The 13,471-nt window shown below is 27.8% G+C and overlaps 1 protein-coding gene and 1 long non-coding RNA gene across 2 annotated transcripts; both read left to right on the forward strand.

The window, feature by feature from the left end:
* Positions 1-1,913: 1,913 nt before the first annotated feature.
* Positions 1,914-6,942, forward strand: LOC130669714 (pupal cuticle protein Edg-91-like). Its single transcript, XM_057472745.1, has 4 exons — positions 1,914-2,058; positions 2,148-2,413; positions 2,494-2,673; positions 6,801-6,942. The coding sequence occupies exons 2-4, from the start codon at positions 2,148-2,150 to the stop codon at positions 6,808-6,810; spliced, it is 456 nt and encodes a 151-aa protein (XP_057328728.1). The 5' UTR covers positions 1,914-2,058; the 3' UTR covers positions 6,811-6,942.
* A 3,669-nt stretch (positions 6,943-10,611) lies between these two features.
* LOC130670277 (uncharacterized) lies at positions 10,612-11,766 on the forward strand. Its single transcript, XR_008990346.1, has 2 exons — positions 10,612-10,807; positions 11,524-11,766. It is a non-coding gene; the product is annotated as an uncharacterized LOC130670277 (long non-coding RNA).
* Positions 11,767-13,471: the final 1,705 nt, after the last annotated feature.

Below are 13,471 nucleotides of genomic sequence, written 5' to 3' on the forward strand. Positions count from 1 at the left end.
ATTTTTCCCATGTTACTTAAATAGGTAATTGAAAATAGCGATGACGCGGTTGTTAAAATTAATATTAAGAGCTCAAACTTTAATAGTATTTTTTTTCGTCATCTTGAACAAAATATTCCGTATAATTTTTGAAAGAAAAAGTAGTCGATTTTTTTTACACAGTCTAATATAATATATATGATTATGGCTACAATTTTTATCGGATCGTTATGAAATTTGGTCCGCGTTTTCTTTGGGCGGTTACCTTGATGAAGCTCGTAGATGAGCAAAATCGATCAATTAGTTTAGAAGTTGTGGCTGTTTGAAATTTTTTTTGATTTTTATAAGAATGATCTGTTATCGCTTTATCCTTGAATAACTTCTAAACCGGAAGTTATAACTCAATTTTGTGAAATGGATTCTACAGTTCACGCGATTAGCTATAACTTCCGGTATATAGCTTATTATTTTAACGATTTCTTCTAAACGTTTGATGGTCTTTAAATTTAAAAAAAACATCCAAAAAATTTACTTTCGCAGCTTTATCATCAAATTACTTCTGAATGATGACATAACTCAATTTTATAAAATTTATGTGGTAGCTTATGAAATATGCATTAATTTTTACTATTATAACTTTATTTTTGATTGATTAGTTTATTTTTTATGGCGTTTCAAAGGTATGATAATCGATGTCGTAAGATCGCAATAAAGTTTATGTGATTCTTGTTAGAAATTTCGAAAGTTAAAGATGGAATTTTAAATAAAAATTTTCCCAGCAGACATAGTGGCATCGGTAAGTTAAAGAATAAAAAATAAATTAACACTCATTAATTATTATTTGAATGCTATCGTAAAATCACCTTGAAATTTAAGTTCTGTACTAGAGTGAGAAATAGAATATGTAAATTTCTTTATGAACTCTCTGAAAAATTAAATTTTTAAATTGATTGAAATAAGATATAATGTATCTTTTTATTCCGGGTATGGCCAGGTGGCACTTAAAAATTTCGCTAGGATATAGATTTAAAAAAAAATATATATACATTTACAGTTGTTTTAAATTTGTAAATAAACGTTATTTAATAAATAAACTCCCATAAAATATTCATGTCAAGATTATAATCTTGATGCTAAGATTTATAATTCGAAATTTAAATTTTATTCGGCTAAAACTTAATTAACAAATTTTACTAAACAGGTAATTTAAAACTGTAATTTAAGACTGCAAGTATTTTTTTTTGTAAATCTATATCCCAGCGAAATCTCAACTACCCCCATGAAAAAAAATTATAATCATGTACGAAAATATAAAAAAAATATAACAAAATTATATACATTTTTTTTATTTTTATGCATGTTTTTTTATTCATTTTGAGATATATTTTAATGTATTTAAATTATATTTAAAATATATACAAAAATCGGCCAAAAGTTAGTTATCAAAAGTATATTTTTTTAACATATTTTATTTATATTTATATATTTTTTATGTGTTTTTAATATATTTTTTTAATAAATTTTTTTTATGGGAGTAAATTGTTCTTTTTTCAACTAAAAAGTAGAAATCCCGTGTACTTAACAAGTGGATTGAGGGGGAGGGGGTTGAAATTGTCCTTAGCGCTTGATGTGATCTGTAAATCAGAAATAAAAGATTACATTAAATCGTAAATAAAATTACAAGTTCGTGATATTTAAAAATTGTTTTTTTAATTAATATTTTTAAATTTAGATAGTGAATACATCAGAGTATTGATAATTTTTAATAAACTAACATCAACTTGTTGAAAATTTATTCATAGTATGAATTCATATAAGACCGGATCTAATAGACCGCCCTGAAATTCCAAGAAAGAATTTTTTCGGTTTTAAAATTAGTGGGGAGAATTATCAAGTTGTGAAGTTGAATGGCTCATTTTTAAGTTGTAGAATCGCATCGAGTATGTGGGTAATCTTGTCACACTTGTCCTTATACATGTTGATTCACAGAGTGGAAGGGACATTGAGCATATTCTATAAAAGCCACCTATGAATTCCTAAACTCGTCATTTTTTTGTACGTCTCTATAGGTTCATAAAGGTCTGTATAGTCTCTATCTTTAGTAACTGTATTTTAAAAATAACAACGATCTTTTAAATAAATGTAATTTAACAAATAATATAATTTAGATGAAGATTTTACGGATAATCATTTTGCTCATTACTTTCCTGTCAATGGGATATGCGTCTGTTAGACCGCTAATTATTGATGGAGAAGAAATAAACAGCTTGCAAGAACATACCAGGCAGAAACGTGGATTGCTTTTAGCTAAAGCAGGACTTTTGGGAGGAGCATTACTTGCAAAAAAAGCTCTTATTTTAGGCACTGGAGCTGGATTAGGAGCTGGTCTTATTGGTGGTGGCCTTGCAGGTGCTACAGTATATAAACTCAAATCGTATGTAACTCATTTATTTACAATTGCTTTATTTTTTATATTTTTTTCATTCGTGTAATTATTTTTAAACATTTTTTAAGGCACGCTCCTAACGGTTATTATGGAGGATACGGACATCCTGGTGGATACAGTGGAAATTATGTAGTTCCCCAAAGAGGATACGGATACCAGAGTGGAAGCGAAGGAAATTTGTATCCTTCGTATCCTGCGTATCCTCCAAATACTTACGGCCCACCTTATTATACCAAAGGATCTAATGGGTAAATTAACTTATTCTAATATATCAAATAGTAATAACAGTGAAAGCTCTATAACTTTGACAATGAGGCATGAAATTCCGGGAGTCAAAGTTACAGACTGCACGGCAGTGGACGGACACTTCTTTCACTTCTTTGTAAGAAATAGTGGGGATTCATAGCTAGTGAGTGTAATAGTTGAAGATTTCACTGACTTTGATTAATTTAAAACGTCAATTCGGTAAAAATTTAGTAATAGAACTTGACCAATTTACGGTTTGATTTTTTCTTTTATTTAGAAGATTGATTGGAAATAGAAAACGCTAAAATCTTGATCCTTGTATAAGTTATAGAGTTAAAAGAATAGAATAGTCTGAAAGTGGAGCATTACCTACTTTTATTTTCGGTTATTTTTAGACTTTTTTTAACACTCTTCAAAGATGAATTAGTAAAAATAAGTGAATATTTGGTAATTACAAGTGTAAATCGAACCACTAATTTCAAAAAGTGGTTCGGTTGGCACTGAGAATTAGTGAGCATTCACTTATTACACTTATTCATGTTTAGAGAGCGCGCGTTTTTCTTGGATTAACGAAAACCCGTGAAAAAATCTTTTTATAAAATTTTATAAAATTTCATAAAGTTTTAGGAAATTGTATAAAATTCTGTAATATTTTGTGAAATTTTATAAAATTTTACGACATGAAATTTATAGGATTTTATAAAACTTCATAAAATTTCACAAAATTTCATGAAATTTGTAAAAATTCATAAGTTTGAGTCCAGTATTAAAAAAAATGATTTTATGAAAATTTAAATTCAGTGCTAACGATAATTTTTTTTTTTCATTTTACAAAGGGTTGTGAAATAGTACGCAATTCTGTAAAATTTAATAAAATTTAATAAAACTTTAGTGCAAAAAATTTATGAGTTTATAAAATTCCATAAAGTTTTATCAAATTTTACAAAATCCTTAGAATTGGATAAAATTTAATTTATTTTATGTTATATCCTCTATTTATGAAATTATCAGCACGTTTGAAATTATATAAAATTTTTTAAAATTTATTATGAAAGTTTAAATCTTCATTTCTCGATGATATATACTATTCATTTATACGCGATCACGTATGTAAGTACGCGCAGTGATTATCCGTAAAAAAATCTTTTTCTAAAATTTCAGAAAGTTGTATGAAATCCTCTAATAATTTATGTAATTTTGAGATATAAATTCTATAGAATTTTATAAAATAAGATTTCATAAAATTGTATGAAATTTAAATTCAGTGATAAAATAATGATTTTCAAAAATTTCATAAAGATTCATAAAAATTTATGAAGTTTTATGAAATTATATTTAATTGCATAAAATTTAGCTACACTAAATACACGAAATACTATATAATATGATATTGAATTGCGTAAAATTCCAGTAATTTTTACAAAAATTTATAAATTTGAATCTAGTATTAGAGCGAATAATTTTTGTAGTTTTGGAAAGTTTCATCAGAATTTACCAAATTTAATGTAGTTTTGCAAATTTAAATGAAAAAAAAAGAAGTTTGTAGATAAAATAAAATATAAAGCGTGCAATAATCACACAAAAATACTTTTTGGATTTCGTACTTTTGGGGCGGCCACTAGATTAAGTGCTCTGCACGTAGTACATCATATGTACCGCAAATAATACTGTCACATCAGTTAGATTAGTGATAGTATATCTCGTGAGAAAAAAGAGTACACAAACAAAAGAGGGTTTATATGGTGGAATTGTAGGTTTTAAGTTTTTATTAGTTATAACTAACTGACTAACCAACGATAGTTGACAAGGAGTTTCAATAAGGTTCTTCCTAGTAACAAAATCGAGGTATTCATAGAAAAAAAAAACTGTGTTAATTAATGGTTTTTTTTCAAAAGATATCGTTCACGAAGTTTCATACATAATAATTTATGTAAAAGGATTTTTGGGCTGAAATCTTCATTTTAAATAAATTTATTGATAAATCGATTTAAAACTAAGTCAGAATTAAAGTTGAATAAATTGTCCTCGAGAAAAAAAATCTTTTTATAAAATTTTATAAAATTTAAGTAAATTATATGAAAGCCTGTAATATTTTATAGAATTCCCGACATAAAGGTAATAGAATTCTATAAAACTTTATATAGTTCGATAAAATTTATTTTATTTTATGAAATTTTATAAACTTGTACGAATTTTTCGACATTTAAATTCAGCCACAAAATAATGATTTTATAAAATTTTATAGTTTTTTAAAACTGAATAGTTTTATAAAATAGTATAAATTCTATGAAATTATATCAAATTGCTAAATATCTTTATACACAAAATATATAAAATTCCATAAAATTTTGTCAAATATCATGAAATTTTATAGTTTTGTAAAATTCTATAAATTTTCAGAGAAACTCATAAATTCGAATCCATTATTAAAAGGAATGAATTAATGAAAATTTTTGCAGTTTTGTAAAATTTCATGGAATTTTATAAAATGTAACATAATTTTACGAAATTTATGGAGTTCTGTAAAATTTTATAAAATTAAATATTCAGTGCTAACGATAATATTTTTCCAACATTCCATGAAACTTTGTGAAATTGTATAAAGTTCTGTCCAATTTTTTAAAATTTCATAAAACTTTACTGTACAAAATTTCAAGTTTTATAAAATTTTATTAAGGAAATTTCGAAGAATTTTTTGAAATTTTATAAATATATTTTTCCCGGGTCTACACTAAGAAAGAAACTTCATTTCACGTGATTATTCTTCTTGTTTCTATAAATACTTCAAATTAGTAATTGTTTTTTAAAATTGAATTGATAGTTTTTATTTCAAGAAAACTATTGCTTCACTTTAGTAATAAATTTCTAGAAGCATCAATTCCTTAAGGCAAGCAAATATTTCTTCAACTTAGTTGATACCTTCTCAAATTTATCACGACAAAAAACTTCAATAAAGCAATTATTTGGTTAAATAAAAAAAAGAATTGAAGAAATATATAATTAAAAATTAGAAAAAAAATTTTGCTCTGAGAAAAAAATTTGTTTTTATGACGAAATGAAATTTCTCATCGGTATTGATAAAAATATATTAATTTCATCGAGAGCTACTTCTATTAACTATTAAATGTTAAAATTTTATCATTTAGTTGGGTGACTTAATATTTAAGATGACAAATATCAATGAATATCTTAAGAGTTTATTAAAAACATGATTTAGAATAGGCCACCGTGGCTGAGCGTCATAAGTCTCGCGAGATCGGTCTAGTAGGTTCAAATCTTTGGTAGGGTAAAATTATTTAAAAAAAAAAAATGTTTGTTAAGATACAAAACTAATCTGAGCAACATTAGATAAAGAAAAAGGCATATAATAATAATATTTTTTTGACAAAATAAATTTTCTTAACTTCCCGCTAAGAAAACCGATGATGTATGATGAAGTATGTGCGTGCGCGTGTTTCTATGTGTGTGTGTAAACTCTCTGTAACTTTTCAACTAATGAATCGATTTGGATGGTTAAGGTGGCAATAGAAAGAGCTTATTGGCCATCAACTTTCCTGAGAATTTCAGATCGTTTGGTCAAGTAGACTCGAAAATATTGGCGAATTACGAAAAAAAAATTTTTTTTTTTTTTAGTTTTTTATTTATTTCTCAGAAACGACTCAAACGATCGACTCCGAAATCTGATCAGCTCTAGAACTCAATAAAATCCGTCGATTGCCGCCTCAACCATTAAAAACAGTTAATTCGTTCGCGAGGTATCGTGGGAGAAAGAAATGCTGGGAAAAAAAAAACGGTTCTTTTCGAAAACAATGACATTCAAAAGTATTTTCGAGCTCGAAAATGTATTCGCAACATTGTTTTCGAGCCCAAGGATTATTAAGCGAGTAAATAAAATTCTTGAATAAAATCATTATTTTACTTGACTGATGAAAATAATCGCTTGGCACTATTTAACTAATTAAAATCCTTCAATCAAAAATTTTTTCTTTACTTTTAAAAAAACATACATTTTCTTCTCTCAGTGTACCGATTATTTAATGTTAGAAGTTCAAAATTATAATACATTTTTATTCTTAAATAATATATTGATTAAATATATTTTAAGATTAATTAAATACATTTTTTTCAGGTTGTGTTAGTGCATCAAATTCATAGAAAGTTGCTGCCAAGTGGACTCTAATGAAGTTTACGAGTCATTTAGATGAAATTTTAATTAACTCTTCTTAGTTTATAATTATTTTATAAAATATGTTTTAAAAATTTTTTTAATTAACGTATCATCAATAAAAACAAAATTCATAATTATTTTTAACTGGTTATTTATAATGTTATTTTCCTGATTAGAAAATACGATTCGTGAGGTTTAAAACTGTTTTAATCGTTTTGAATCGTTTTTAATCTTCATGCAGGACCAGAAATTGCTGTATATTATTTTACGATTAAAGACGATTCATGGGGATTGAAAAATTTTAATCCTCATGAATCGTGTTTAATCGTAAAATAATTGATCGTTATTTGAGAATTAGAGACGATTAAATGTGAAAAACCATGAGGATTATGACGATTAAAAACGATTAATGAGGATTAAATTTTTTATCGTTTTTAATCCTCACGAATCGTATTTTCTAATCCGAGTTAATTTGATAGCAATGAAAAAAGTTGAGAATGAAAAATCTCTATTATAAATTGAGGAGAAAATTGAAATCTCTTTGCATATTTTTTTAACTTCTCCTTATGAAAATTGACAATTAAATAAAAACAATCTGAAAAAAGTTTGACTCTGTGGGCTAACTCCAAAACTTCCAGCTGTTTTCGTGCTTGGAAAGCTCGAAAACGTAATTATTTGTCAATTTTCGAGCTCAAAAAACGCTTGAACCACAAAATAAAACCAATTTGCTGGAAAAAAAGTAATTGTTCTCCGATGATATTTGTGTAACAAATCGACCGATTCGCGAGTGCTCTGTGGATATTGAAAAGGCATTTCGATATTTAGATTTGATCAAATTTTAAAGAAAATCGGTCGATCGGTTGGGGAGTTATGTATAACGAAAACCTAAAAAAAATATTCAATTTCCCGCTAAGAAAATTGAAAATTTTTTACAAAAAGGGGAGGTATTGGTCTTAGTCCGATTTTCGATAGTCGAATTTCTTACAGATCTTGACGTTTTGAGGGTCTAGAAAGCTATTCTGACTAATTTCAAGATGATGTCCGTATGCATGTATGTGTGTATGTACATTTATGTAACTTTCAATGTCGAGCTCTTGAAATCGATCAGAACCACTTTTTTAAGAGCTTGAAATTAAAATGGAAATAACTAGAAAACAATGCAGAATTTGAAAAAACTTTGCTGATAATAATTTGTAGAGAATAAAATTGTCAACAAAAAAGACCTAATAACATTTTGTGATGTCTGATAGTTTCGCCGGAAACGTAAAAAGGTCTTCAACTTTACTTCGAGCTCTAATAACTTTGAAACAGATGGATTTATCGAAAAATGATAAGAGACCTTTTTGTAGAGCGTTCAATTTCCTACTAAAATATGTATTAGTCTATTCGATCTATTAATTTGTTTAATGAGTTAACAATACTTAAAGCTAAAAAAAAAATTTTTCCCATGTTGTTTAAATGGGAAAATCGAATTTTTCAATGAGCTAGGTCTGTAATCGACATAGAATTTTTTTTCATGCGCGAAAATTTTTTTTTTTGTGTTGAACTATGGTTTTTTCCACATGCACTTGAAAAAAAAAAATCTGGCTCCGAAATGAAGCACCCTAATGTATATATAAGGTACCCGCGGGTAATAAGGCCTGTCGGGTAATAAGGCCTTAGTGACAGAAATGATATTTAAAATAACCGCCTCCACTAAAGGCTACTCTAGTAGAAAAGTCTTGCATAGAGATGTTACGACAAGTTTATAGAGTCCCGATACCACGTTCCCTGTCTTCTATATTTTATCATCCGTCATATGATGTCGTAGCGCAGAAGAAATCATGAAAAACAATCTAGTCTTCTGACTCTTAAAAAGGATACTGATAGTTTTAAGTGCTGTTGAGCGAATCAATCTATTCTTCTGTCTTTAAAAAAGTATTGTTGCTAAATTTAAGTGATGATTCATCTCTAATACCAATTTTATTAAGTATAATTAAACTATTCCAGTTTGTTTAACCCGTAGGCCTTATTACCCTACCGTAGTAAAATAAGGCCTATCCGTATGGTTTTTGTAAAAGTTTAATTTTTTATTTGTTTGTGGTATAAATTGCCATTACTTCATTATATTTTATGGCTAATGTATTGAAATAAAGATTTATGATACATTTTGATAATTAAATGCAATAATTTCGATTCTATTCAAAATCTCCCTTAGCTAGGCCTTATCACCCACCGGTACCTTATATATTTAAAACCGTAAGATGGACGGTGGAGAAAAAGGTCTTTCATGATATAATGTAATTTAATTAGTTTTTATACTATAATAATTACATTTATCATTAAAATTGTTATTATTAATAAAATAATAATAATAATAATAATAATAATAATAATAATAATAATAATAATAATAATAATAATGAAAATAATAATAATAATAATAATAATAAAATTTATATATATTAGGGTGAGCCAAAAAAATCAACCTATCGAATTTATGTCTTAAAGGACCTAAATATCGAAAAAAAAATTCTCCCATTGGGCAAAATTTTTAGCTCAATTTTGAAAGGTGTCAGTAGCCATTTGCAATTTCCTATTTAAATAACATGCCAAAAAAATTTTTTTTGATTAAAAATATTATAACTTTTGAACCATGTGAGACAAAAATTCGGCTCTAGAATATTCTTGTAGGGCATTCAATTTCTCAAAAAAAAGTCTCCGGAGTTGAATTTGTAAACTTGATATTTCGTATACTAACAGGCTATCAATTCTGTAAAAAACATCTCAAAATTTGGACGATTAGCTTTAATTTTCACTGTAACACTTGATTTTTTTATATATCTTTTCTAACAATTTGATGATATCGGAAATTTCACAAAAAATAAAAAAAGCATATTTTTGCAGCTTAGTCTTCTAATAACTTCTAAATGATAAGGCATAACTCATTTCCTTGAAATTCATGTTTAAGCTTACAAAATAAGTATTAATTACACTATTGTAGCTTTATTGTATTTACATAAGAAATCTACCTTTCCATTCCGGGTAAGGCCGGATGGCTCTATTTTTTTTTATAACTTGTAATGTACTTGATGGATTGATTCCAAAATCTAATTACCTCTAAAACTTTATAAGTTGTCGAAAAAATTGCAATAAAATGTTTTTTTGTAATAAAATTGAAGTTGTTCAGCTAACTAATGAAAGTTTTCGTTTGAACGTCAGTGGCTAAGAAACTGGTTCAAATGACAACTCGAACGCCAAAATCGGTTCATTATTTCAAAAGATATTGGTGATTAAAAAAAAAAAAATAACGATTTACTTCACTTTTCCCGAATAAATCATACTATTACTTAATAGAATATTGACGTACAGCCGTACATACGTACATACACACATACATACACACATACATACACACCGACATCCTCTTGAAAATAGTCGGAATAGATTCCTATTAGTAGGACCTTAAAACGTCGAGATCTGATGAAAATTCGGTTTCCGGTAATCGGATCAAAACCAATAACTTCCTTTTTTTTTTTTAATTTTCAATTTTTTTAGCGGGAAGTTAAAAAATTCAACTAGATCTTATATACTGATCTAATGTATAAGGACATTAAAGTATTAGATTAAATATGTTTTCATTGACGAAAATATATAACATCCCGATGATTGCTAGGCGTGATCCTTCATTTAAGATGTATGACGTTGACGTTGACAATTTGTTTATGATAAACATTTCATAATTCAATGAAACCTATTAATCTCATTTATTTTACGTAAGTGCGAGGCCATTTTCCCGATAATTTTATCATAAAGTTCAAAGTTGGCTAGAATACAATTATATAAATACCAGTTCAACTTAACGATATCATTAGTTTGAGATAATAGATAAGCAAAACTTATTAAAAATGTCGAAGCTCATTATTTTAATATTTTTGGTTGCATTGTTTGCTTTCGGAGCAAATGCTTGTCAAGATGAGGGTCAGCGCGTAAGTTATAATTAATATATACAATTTATTTATACATTTCGTGTTGCAGGTGCTATAAGGGTGCCTTTATTAAAAAAACGATTTAAAACGATTATAAACAAAAACTTGTAAATAATTTTTAATGCTTTTGAATACTTCGAATACTTTTGAATCGCATTTCTCATGGACATTTAATATTGTAAATCGTTTCGAATCGTTTCTTTTAATCAGGGCGTAGAAAAATTTCTTTTTGTACCAAACGATGTACTTTTCATCAAAAATTATAAAAATATAAATTTAATCATAAGTTATCATCTAGAAGTAGCACAATAAAATAAAAAAGAAAATCTTTTCGATTTTTTATCTTTTCAAAATTAAAAAAACAATTGTCAAAAAAACTTTTTCTTTTAATAATTTAATAATATTTCTACTTAGACGTAAAAAAATGAATTAGTATCAATTTTTTTTCGTTTTGGATTTTTCTTTATACGCCTTTATGGCTTCTGACACCGACCTCGGGAGCCACAACGGTGTAAAAAATATTTAAAATTAGTGGAATTTGTATTTTTATACTTTCAAATAAAAAATGCATCGTTTGGCAAAAAACAAGAAAAATTTTATACGCCCATATGGTTTCCGGGTACCACAAAGACATGTACCTATCTATCTGCCCTTATGGCACCTGCAACTCCATATACAAGTACGACTAAATGGTTGTTATATATAATATATTTCAGTGTACAGGGGCTGCATGTTGCAGTGGGCTACAATGCACGATGAATTATTATGACGAATTTACATGTTCCCGCTAACACAATTCGATAGGCCGGAAAATAGTTTCAACTTGAAATAAAATTATTATTCAATATTATCAAAGTTATGTTGAGCTGATACCTTTAAATGATCTACTTATTCATTCTACTACAACCACTCGGTTTTATAAAATATAAAGAGTAATTTAATTAAAATTTTTGATTATTTAGAAAAAAAAAATAATAATTTCGTACTATTTTTATTATAATTAGTAATTATTAATCACATAATTTTTTACCTAAAACTTATTAAATTTGATCGATTACAAATCAATTTGATCTTACTCTACCACCATTTTTAAAAACGCCATTTATTTTAAAAATTTATGACTTATTTTTCAATTAAATTAATTTTTATAAGTAAAGTTATAAAATTGTGGTTGTTGATTACAAATAATGAAGAACTAGAAAATATTTGAATTATTCGTTGTAAACAACATCAATCGGAAAATTAAAATATTTATTAATTAAAACTTAGTTTACTTCAAAAATAAATATACGCTGAAAAAAAAATGCTAACTATCACCATCTTGTAATAGGGAATGATTACCATCTGTATGTGATAATCATTATCATGCTTTTATGTTAACTATTTGTTTCTAATATAGTAATAATTACTATTGCCGATAGTAATAGTTACCATCTAGATAGTAATATTTCTTATGTCTGAACAATTATTTAATTTTGCCTTCTACGATAGTAATGATGAGGCAGATGTTTCGACGACTCTCTAGTGTTTCTACATGAAGGTGCTACAATGCAGAAAGTACAGATGGTTCTAAATAATTTAAAACTACTTTTTTTTAACTTCCCGCTAAAAAAATCGACTGGTTTCACCGTGATTTTTAAAAATCGAGTTTTTATCAGATTTCGACGACTGAAGGTGCTAGAATGCTATTCTGACATTTGCAGAGATGTGTGTGTGTGTGTGTGTGTGTGTGTGTGTGTGTGTGTGTGTGTGTGTGTGTGTGTGTGTGTAAATGTTAACCTCTCCATACCCTTGTAGAAAACAATTTTTTTACGACGGGACCTGTCTTGGCACAATATTGGGCTACCGAGCCTTGGTTTTCTAGTCTCGGACTACGAGTCAATTTTCTATCAAATTTGTTCGATTTCGCTAATAATTTTATTTTTATTTGAGTTCAAGTAACTTTAAGCAGTAAGTGTCATGATTTTATGTTATTTTAAAATATTACATATCTTAAAATTATAAGACAGCTAAATAACAAATTGTACATCAAAACCTCCGGCTTCTACGAATAGCCTCACAGCCTAGTGGATAAGAGACTTACCTAGCAGCCATGAAGGATCAGGTTCGAGACCCAGCAAATGCAAAAACGATTATTTCCATTGGTCTACTCGATCTCTCTATGTCCAAATTCACCTCCATATGTTACCATCACGCACATATCTACCGATATAATTTTTTTTTTAAATTTATTTTTAATAAGTATAGGTGCTTTATTATTTAGTTACAGACTTGGCACAAGACTGGCACTCGATATTGGGCCAATACTTAGATGCAGTCTAGGCAAAATACTGGTACTCGACATTGGGCCAGGATGGAGTGTCAGACCTGGCATGAAGTTATCATCCCGATACTCCATCAAGCTTAGGCCAGGCGTGAATTTCTAGCTTGGCCCGGAACTAGTAAGTATTGGGCCAAGCTTCGACCAAGAGTGGGCCCATCGTCATTTCCTACGAGGGAATTCACCCAAAAACCATATTAATCGATTTATTCTTTCGAGAGATCTCGTTGGCGAAAGAATGGTAAAAAACGTTTTTTTTTCGAAAACAACGGCATACAAAAGTATTTTCGAGCTCGAAGAGCCCCCCCCCCACCCCATCCCTATAAATATATTATATAGCTACA

The sequence above is a fragment of the Microplitis mediator genome, chromosome 6 (genome assembly GCF_029852145.1).
Source record: "Microplitis mediator isolate UGA2020A chromosome 6, iyMicMedi2.1, whole genome shotgun sequence".
Classification (NCBI taxonomy): Eukaryota; Metazoa; Arthropoda; class Insecta; order Hymenoptera; family Braconidae; genus Microplitis; species Microplitis mediator.

Excerpts from the sequence above, each read along its gene's own strand:
- LOC130669714 (XM_057472745.1), top strand. The coding sequence starts at position 2,148 with ATGAAGATTTTACGGATAATCATTTTGCTCATTACTTTCCTGTCAATG. Across the intron at positions 2,414-2,493 it reads ACAGTATATAAACTCAAATC|GCACGCTCCTAACGGTTATT; the intron begins GTATGTAACTCA and ends ACATTTTTTAAG.